The sequence below is a fragment of the Pinus tabuliformis genome, chromosome X (assembly GCF_031772625.1).
Source record: "Pinus tabuliformis cultivar Carrire ecotype Pingquan chromosome X, CPIR1, whole genome shotgun sequence".
NCBI lineage: Eukaryota > Viridiplantae > Streptophyta > Pinopsida > Pinales > Pinaceae > Pinus > Pinus tabuliformis.
In genome coordinates, this window is record NC_142308.1 from 1,589,295,980 (window position 1) to 1,589,305,438 (window position 9,459).

The 9,459-nt window shown below is 41.0% G+C and overlaps 2 protein-coding genes across 2 annotated transcripts; both read left to right on the forward strand.

The window, feature by feature from the left end:
* Window positions 1–3,344: 3,344 nt before the first annotated feature.
* On the forward strand, window positions 3,345–4,139 carry LOC149146100 (uncharacterized). Its single transcript, XM_089452657.1, has one exon. It carries the CDS (start codon window positions 3,345–3,347, stop codon window positions 4,137–4,139), a length of 795 nt encoding a protein of 264 aa, XP_089308783.1.
* Window positions 4,140–5,473: 1,334 nt separating this feature from the next.
* On the forward strand, window positions 5,474–6,655 carry LOC149146101 (uncharacterized). The gene is made up of 2 exons (XM_089452658.1): window positions 5,474–6,283; window positions 6,470–6,655. The coding sequence occupies exons 1-2, from the start codon at window positions 5,474–5,476 to the stop codon at window positions 6,653–6,655; spliced, it is 996 nt and encodes a 331-aa protein (XP_089308784.1).
* The last annotated feature ends 2,804 nt before the right edge of the window (window positions 6,656–9,459 follow it).

A 9,459-nucleotide genomic window follows, 5' to 3' on the forward strand; every position in this document is an offset into this window, starting at 1 on the left:
GAAAATTGGGTATAAAAGCCAATTTTTATTTTTATTTTGTCAGGCCTTCATAAATGAGCTTGAAACTCTGCATACCAAACTAAGCATGTACAGGGCATAAATTTTGCCAAAGTTTATCATGTGCTAACACTTACCAGAAAAAAGCATTCTCACCTACTGAGGCACCTAGTCACAACATTTGCACAGTAGAAACTAAAGACTTACTACCCCCAGGACAAGTAGATTGGTTCAACAATCTCGTTCCTCCACTAAATGCATTTGAGGAAGGGAATATATCCAATATATCACCCACTATCAAGGTAAATATTTCTGTCAAACTAGGCATAATCGAGGAAATCTTGCTAGGGGCATCATGCTCCCTAGACGAAGTGGCCTCATACAAGGCCCTCTTCCAAGAATATAGGGACATATTTGCTTAGTCTTACTCAGAAATATCTGGCATTAGTCCTACCATTGTAGAACACCATATTGACATCTGGACAGATGCCAACCTTATCAGGCAGAAGCAACGTCAACTCTACCCTTCCAAAGTCGAAGTAATCAAACTCAAAATTGACAAGGTTCATAAATTAAACAAAGTCTTTCGGTAGAAATCACATGAGAGAATTTTTTTTTGGCCGACGTGTTCCGAACCAAGTGTGGTTCATCATCAGGACCAGATGAAGATGCAGACCATGGCAAAGGCCTAAATAGAGAGCAATGTAGAGCATAATTTCAAGTAACGGCTATATTTGAACAATAATGTTTAAATTATAATATTAATTTATTAATATATTAAAAACAAATATTATTAAGTAAAGGCTATATTAAACTGCTAGTTTTTTAAAAAAATATTTAAATAATGATATTATTTCATTAATTTATTAAAAATATTAATAGGTAACGGCTATATTAAACGGCTAGTTTTTGAAATATAATATTTAAATTAATTCATTAAAACCAATTATTAGTTTATTAATTTATTAAAATATTAATATGTAACGGCTAGTTTTTGAAAAAATATTTAGATAATGATATTATTTCATTAAATTATTAAAAATATTAATAGGTAATGGCTATATTAAACGGCTAGTTTTTGAAAAATAATATTTAAATTAATTTATTAAAACTCAATATTACTAGTTCTTGAAAATAATATTTAAATAATGATATTAGTTTATTAATTTATATTAATATGTAACGACTATATTAAACGGCTAGTTTTTGAAAAATAATATTTAAACTGTGATATTAGTTTATTAATTTATTAAAAACAAATATTAATAAGTAACCACTATATTAAACAACTAGTTTTTAAAATAAATAAATAAATAATCAAAGTCAAACTTTAAAGGAGGGGAGTCAAAAATTATAAAAACGAGTGAAGACCCTAATCGAGACAAGATCATTTGATAAATAAAATAACTAATGGAAATAAAATAAAATAAATTAAAAATAATTAATGGAAAAATAAATAAAATAAAACAAAAATATACACAAGTCAATATATATATATATATATATATATATATATATATCCACTCTAGTTAGTATTCATTGAATTGCATCATAATGTCAATTTGAGAAATAGTGCACGCCTGCTCTGCTCCCCGCCTGCTGCAGCCCGCCACAGCTCCTTGCGCCCTGCGCCCTTCAGTCCGCTCTACTGCTCCAATGGAGGGCAGCGGGGACCCTGATCCCCCATCTACACCACCGGAGGTTACTGCATTTCGATCAATGATTGCGTCAGGTCCAAAGCGCCCCCTTCAGTTTCTCAGCAGAAATTTGTTAAAAAGCTGGATTCGATCCCTTCTGTAGCGTTACCTAAAGAAGAAATCTATAAAGCCGCATTGAACCTTGCGGAGAGAGGCATGATAGGCCAGTTCATAGGCCTCTGGCCATCTCCCAAGTTAGTGGAGGACTGGACCCAAAGGAACTGGAAGCCCCTTATCAAAGAAGGAGTTAAAAGTTATTTCGTAGGTAAGGTTTTCTTCGTGTTTGTCTTTGAAAACCTTGATGACAAAGGATTGATCTTTAGAAATGGATCGTATTTCATGGGGCCCCAGGGCCTTTGTTTGAACAAATGGTCCCCGGATTTCGATCCCACCCAGGACATCCCTTCTGTTGTTCCGGTCTGGGTCAGGCTCCCTCATTTGCCTCTGCATTGCTGGAACCAAAAATTTCTTCAGATCATAGGTAACACCCTGGGAAAATATATAGATCAGGCAGCGAGAAAAGACCAGTATTCATGTGCCCGTATCTGCGTAGAAGTGGACCTAGAGGAGGGGTTACCGGAAGCCATCAAACTTACTGTAGCTGGGTGGACGCATGTCCAGGAGTTGGACTATGAACAGTTACCTTTTAAATGCAGACATTGCCATAGTCATGGCCACTTTGCAAAGAATTGTAAGAAGAGAGCAGAGGAGCAAACAAACAAACAGAACAGGGAACAATGGACTCTTGTCCAGAAGAACGCACCCACACAAAAAAAGGAACTGGTAAAGGTACCATGGAAGGAGACCCTAGCAGCAGCAAAGCTAACCAGGAAACAGAAGTAAACCCAAAAGGGGCGGAGAAGGCTCAGACTAATCAAGATACCCCATCCCAAGAGAATGAAGAATAGGTGGATATTCCCCACACAAGGAGATAGGGGAGGCAATCCAGAGTGAGGCCAACCAGGGCAGCCCATCCAATCCCTCATATGCTGAGATAGCAAGGAAAAAACCAGTCGAAAGCTCTGGCTCCTCAGAGGATGAAACCTATGAGCGCCATCCGAAAAAAGCTGGAAGGAAATCCCGTAAAGAAAAAAGGGAGGAGGAGGCAGAAAGACTCAAAACACAAGGAAGCCAAGCCACAATAGAAATGACTATTGGGCGAAACACCAGACCAAGGCCCTCCAAGGGAGGGCTCAACACCCCCTCAAGTAAATAATGAATCTCGTCTCTTGGAACTGTAGAGGCCTGGGGAACCCCTCTAAAATAGAAGCAGTCAAGGATCTTATGAAAGCGGAGCCCTCAGATATCCTCATGCTCCAAGAGACCAAAATAGAAGGACATGCCCTTCTAGAGATCAGCAGCACAAAGTGGAATAAAAGAGCAGGTAAAGCGGTCAGCTCAAGGGGTACTTCTGGAGGGCTGGCAACACTCTGGAACGATGACCTCTTCTAGCTGAAAAACCACAAGGAAACACAGCATTGGATCCAAACTGAACTGATGCATAAAACAAGTAAGCTGTCTATTACCCTTTTTAATCTTTATGTTCCTGTTTCTTATTATGAAAAGAGAGAATGCTGGAACTCCCTCTCAGCATTTCTAGAGCAGACTTCCCCTAGCAACATTATCATAGCAGGGGACCTCAACATCATTATGAAAGCAAAAGAAAAGAGGGGAGGGACAAGTAACAGAGACCCCATGCTAGATGAGGTGGAGGAACTCTTTCAGCGTTGGGACTTGCTGGACTTCAATCCCATCAGAGGCCTTTACACCTGGTCTAATAATAGAGTAGGAACGGATCATATCTCAGCTCGGTTAGACAGATTCATGGTACAAAGCTCCATAATGATGAACAAAAAGATAATAACTACTAAAATTCTGCCCAAGCTAGCTTCGGACCATAAACCCATCCAGCTCCTCCTGGAGGATGAAGAAGATCTAGGGCCCATACCTTTCCGATTCAGCCCCTTATGGATTGAGAAGGAAGGCTATACAGAGACAGTAAAGGCAACCTGGGACAAAACATTCACGGGATCCCCTAGTTATGTCTGGGAGCAAAAGCTAAAAGCAACTAAATCTGCGTTGAAGAATTGGATAAAGAAACCAGGATCCACTCCTACTGAGCAAAGAAAGGAAACATTTTATGCACTGCAGACTTTGCAAACAGAGATGGAAAACAAAGACATCACAACAGAACTGTTGGAGAAGGAAACGAAAGCCCAACGTTCTGCACACCAAACCTTCAGAAAGGAGGAAGAATACTGGCGATTAAAATCCAGGAGTTTGTGGTTGAAGGCTGGAGACCGAAACACCTCCTACTTCCACCGTCAATACAGAGCAAGATTGAATAGGAACCACATAGCAGAGATCAAAACTTCAGAGGGCACCGTCTGCAAAGGTTATAATCAGATCAAAGCAGCTGCAGAAACCTACTTCAGGAATCTTTAAAGGGAAGAAACCCACAGCAATGATGAAGAAGTTGATGACTTCACTGCTAATATCCCCACTCTTATTAGCTCTGAAGAAAACGCAGCCCTTTGCAGGCCAACCACGGAGGAGGAAATTATAAAAGTTATTTGGTCCATGGATGCAGACAAGGCTCCCGGGCCTGATGGATTTACAATCCATTTCTACAAATCGTGTTGGCACATTATAAAAGTTGATCTCTGCAAAATGATACACTGGTTTATGAGAAAAGCCAAGGTAGGTGGAGGAACAAACTCCACATATCTCGCTCTAATCCCCAAAGACACCAATTCGGAGACTTTCGCAAGGTTCAGCCCGATATCGTTGTGCAACGCTTCTTATAAAATTCTGGCAAAACTGATTACTGGCAGGATTAAGCCGTTGTTAAAAAAATTGATCTCTCCCCTACAAGGCACATTCGTTGAAGGCAGACATATCATAGACAATGTAATTCAGGTCCAGGAGATCATCCATTCCAGCAAGCAGCGGAACGAAAAAGGCATGCTGGTCAAGCTAGATATGGCAAGCGCCTTCGATAGAGTGGATCGCTCATTCCTCTGCAAGGTCTTGCTTTCATTTGGATTTTCGCAACAATTTGTCAATCTTATTAAAGCCTGCATAGAAAAACCCTGGATCGCCCCATTAGTCAATGGCCGTCCCACGAATTTCTTTCAAAGCCAGAGGAGCATCAGACAGGGATGCCCCCTCTCCCCATCCCTGTACATCTTAATGGCAGAATCGCTCAGTCGAAAATTGTCTGCGGAAAAAATAAAAGGCAGCATCCCGGGTCTCAAGCCCTGCCACGGAGTCGAAGCCCAGAACCACGCGTTGTTTGCCGATGATACACTTCTTCTAGGCGGAGCCTCCATTAGAATCGCCAGAGCCATAAAAGCAGTCCTCAATAATTATTGCAGAGCCTCTGGGGCATTAATAAACGAGAATAAAACCGAAGTGTATAGCTGGAACATTGATCAGAGGGAGCTTTCTGACATAACCTCTCTCCTTGGATTCAAAGGACAAGTAAACTGGGACAGATTCAAGTACCTGGGCCTTCCCATAATATCAGGAGCAAATAGAAGATCGCTTTGGAGTGAAATAATCTCGAAAATCAAAGCTAAAATTGCAGCGTGGGGAGGCCACTGGCTGACGAAGGGAGGCAAAGTAATTCTAATCAAAGCAATGCTGTCGGCGCTACCAATCTATCAGGCAGCGTTCCTCTTAGCTCCAAGAAATGTTTCAGATCAAATTTCCAAATTGCTCAGAGACTTCCTGTGGCAGGGAGGAAAGGGAAATGAAAATAAAATACATCTGGTGAAATGGGAAGTGGTAAAAAAACAAAGGCAGATGGAGGCCTGCAAATCAGAGATCCAGCTCTTGTAAATTTAGCAATGGGGGGAAAGATCTTATGGAAACTGATCCATGAACCCACTCATCCGGTTAGTGTATTGCTGAGCTCCAAATACAGACCAAACAAAGCCCTTAGCAATCTTCAGAATGCAAATGTAGCCAACAGCACGCAAGTGTGGAAATTATGCTGCAGGAGTAGTAAGTTTTTCAACAAACAGGCCTACAGGATTCCGGGCAATGGCAAGCGCACCCAACTGTGGAATGACATAATTATGGGGAAAGAACCCCTGAAGGATAATGAGGACATAGCTGATCTCAGGGATTGGCTGAAGCAGGCAGGAGTTAATACCATTTTCGAACTGTCAAAGTGGGATCATCGTGGAGATTGGATAGGATGGGATTTCCATGGAGTCCCAGAGAGGTTAACACACCAACAAATTTTGCTTGAAGATTTGCTGGAGGAAGCAGCGCCCACCAACAGAAACATGAAAGACAAATGGGGATGGGGTCAGTCCGGAGTTTACACGACAGCAACAGGATATAGAGCATTGCAGGATTCAAGAAATAGCAGTCAAAACCCGGCCTTTTGGAAGAATGTCTGGGATCCTCTAGCCCTTCCAAAAGTGAACTTCTTTTTCTGGACCCTGGCCCATAACAAAGTCTTAACTGGCGACAACCTGGAAAAAAGGAATATAGCAGGACCGCACAGATGTGTTCTATGCAGCAGCAATTCCGAAACAGCCCAGCACCTTTTCTTGGAGTGCAAATTTTCAAAAGAGGTATGGAGTATTATTTTTCATAATTTTCAAATTACTATGCCTTCACAAACCTCTGTTGCAGATCTATATGCCACTTGGAACAGTATCTATCCTCAGTGCATCCCTCTCAAATCAATCTGGAAAAAAATATGGACAGCTATCCCAAAGTATGTGTGCTGGCAGCTCTGGCTAGCTCGAAATTAGCAGATTTTCAGAGATATGAGGCACACTCCACTGCAAGTTGCAGTAAAAGCTAAATCTTTCCTACTGGAAGCAGTCCAACAGCAGTATTTTAAAGAAGATCCATTGCTCTTGCCTAAAGAAAAAAGATGGCTTGGCGCGCTAGAGCCCTGTCCGCACAAGCATCTCTTCTCTCCACAAAAGGCAAATTAGGAATGGCGCATAAGAGAAGAAGATGACAAATTCCAAATTTGGTGGTGGTCACAAAATTTAACCACAATTTTCTTTGATGGAGCATCCAAAGGGAACCCCGGAGATGCAGGTGCGGGGGGGTCATATACTCCACCGATGGGATTGCAAAAGACTGGTTCAGGTGGGGACTCAGCCAGAAATCCAACAATCAAGCAGAGATTCTTGGGCTACTCAAAGCCTGCCACATTGCAAGAGATAAAGCAGTTAAAGACCTCCAAGTTTTTGGAGACTCAGAGTTAATAATAAAGAGCCTAAAGATGGGAAACCTATTCAGCAATGCCAACCTTAACAAAATACTGGACAGGCTGAAGAGAGTCCTACTAGATTTTGATACATGAAAGTTTTATTATATTCTTAGAAAGTCAAACGGTGAAGCGGACCAACTGGCAAACAAGGGCAGCTCTCTGCTGAAAGGACTGCTAATTGTAAACAGTGAAAGCACTATACAAATGCCCTGAAAATCACGCTGATTTAAAACAACAACAGTTTGAAATATGTAATGTAATTGGAGCAGCTTGGGCATAGACCCAAGGTTTTTCAAATCAATAAAATCATAACCGTTTTAGTTAAAAAAAAAAAAAAAAATATATATATATATATATATATATATATATATATATATATATATATATATATATATATATATATATATATATCCAAAGAGAAATAATCAATAAATAAAACGGGGTCAACAATAAAATATGGGGTTGAGGCCCATTAAACAAATAACAAAAATACTAAATGGTGTTAAGAACGAATAGGATGATAAATACATTAAAAACACGAAGGATAAAAAAAATAAACTCTAATGAAGAGTAAATCAACAACAAATACTATAAAAAGGGTGGCAATACCAACATAAAGTTGGCTTCATCTACCCTATCACATACACCTCTTGGGTTTCTAACCCTAAAACCATCATGAAAAAACAAGGCACCCTTCGAGTTTGTACTGATTTCTAAGATCTAAATAAGGCATGTCCCAAAGACAACTATCCAACCCCCTTCATTGATCAGGTCATCAATGCATGCATGGGACACGAAGCCTTGTCCTTCATGGACGACTTTTCCGGATATAATCAGATCCAAATTCGCCACACGGATCAATACAAAACTTCTTTTACAACCCCATGGGATACTTTTGCCTATCGCGTTATGCCCTTTGGCCTTAAAAATGTCGGAGCCACATTCCAGCAGGCCATGAATTATATATTCCACGATCTGGCTCATCTCATCTTAGCCTATTTGGATGACCTCATGGTTCACTCCAAAAAATGCTCTGAACATCTAGAGGATCTTTGCTTGGTTTTTCAGAGGTGTCGACAATACAACATATGCTTAAACCCTCTCAAGTGTGTCTTTTGGGTTAGCGCAGGAAGATTGTTGGGATTCATCATCTCCCAGCAGAATATTCGTGTAGATCCCTAAAAGTCCAAGCCATACACGAGATCTCACCACCAAAAACTTTAAGGCAGCTACAAAGTCTGCAAGGAAAGGCCAATTTCTTATGTCGCTTCGTCTAGGATTATTCCACATGTGAGCACGGCGTATTGCACCTCCTTCGTCAGGACATACCCTTCCATTGGGATGATGAATCCCATAAATCATTTGAGGCCCTGAAGGACACACTATCACAAGCACCTCTAATTAACCCCCCTAACTATACCAAGGACTATGCCCTATACTTATCCTCTTTCGAAGTAGCCATAGTTGGGGTATTGGTTCAAGAAGGAGCTTACAATCATGAACGTAAGCAAGATCCTCTTTGGTGCTGCCTTAAAGTATGAGTTAGCAGAAAAAATTGCCTTAGCACTCGTACATTTTGTACAAAAGCTTCAACACTACATCATCCTACATACCACTACCGTAGTTGCAAATATCAACCCCGTGCAATTTTTCCTTACCCGTCGTATGATGAACCACAAATGCGCTTGTTGGGTCGTTATTTTGCAAGAATTTGACTTACACTTTGCTTCCCCCAAAAGCAAGAAAGCCTTGATCCTTGTTGAGTTCATCGTAGACCTCCCCTCAGAGTCCCAAGGGTCCCTAGTTAATGAATCTTTCCCAGATGAACACTTTTTCATCATATCTACGGATGATCCTTCGTACGTTGATATTCTACTCTTCCTCCAAACCCAAAAGTTCAACCCACGCCTCACTCATGATGATCACCAGTGCATTCGCCACCATTCCCCATGTTACCTCCTTATGGGGGACATCCTCTACCGGCACGACATTGACACTATCCTTAGTCAATGCCTTGCCATCAACAAAGCATAAGGGGTCCTAAACGACTACCATATCGGAGCTTGCGCCAACCACTTATCCAGAATGGCCACAAACCAAAAAATTCCTCCAAACAACTTATTTTTGGCCCACTTTATTTCATAATTGTATCCAAACAGTCAAGCGATGTGAACATTGCCAATGATCCACTCACAAAGCATGGGATCGCCCAACTCCCCTCCATGCAGTCATCATCGTAGGCCTATTTTGCAAATGGTGCATCGACTTCCTGACTTGCAACCTGCAGCCTGAAGGCTGCCATATGTACATTATCGTCACAATAAACTACTTCACCAAATGGGTAGAAGCCATGCCCACTTACAATAACATTGCAGAAACCATTGTGTTGTTTTTCTTCAACCATGTCATAACACAGTTTGGTGTTCCCAAGGAGTTGGTCTTGGATCATGGAAAACACTTCGAGAATGAGATATTTCAAGAACTATCCCAACACCTTGGTTTCTCTCATGAGTTCGCTTC

Excerpts from the sequence above, each read along its gene's own strand:
- LOC149146100 (XM_089452657.1), top strand. The coding sequence starts at position 3,345 with ATGAAAGCAAAAGAAAAGAGGGGAGGGACAAGTAACAGAGACCCCATG.
- LOC149146101 (XM_089452658.1), top strand. The coding sequence starts at position 5,474 with ATGGGAAGTGGTAAAAAAACAAAGGCAGATGGAGGCCTGCAAATCAGA. Across the intron at positions 6,284-6,469 it reads AGTGCAAATTTTCAAAAGAG|ATTTTCAGAGATATGAGGCA; the intron begins GTATGGAGTATT and ends CGAAATTAGCAG.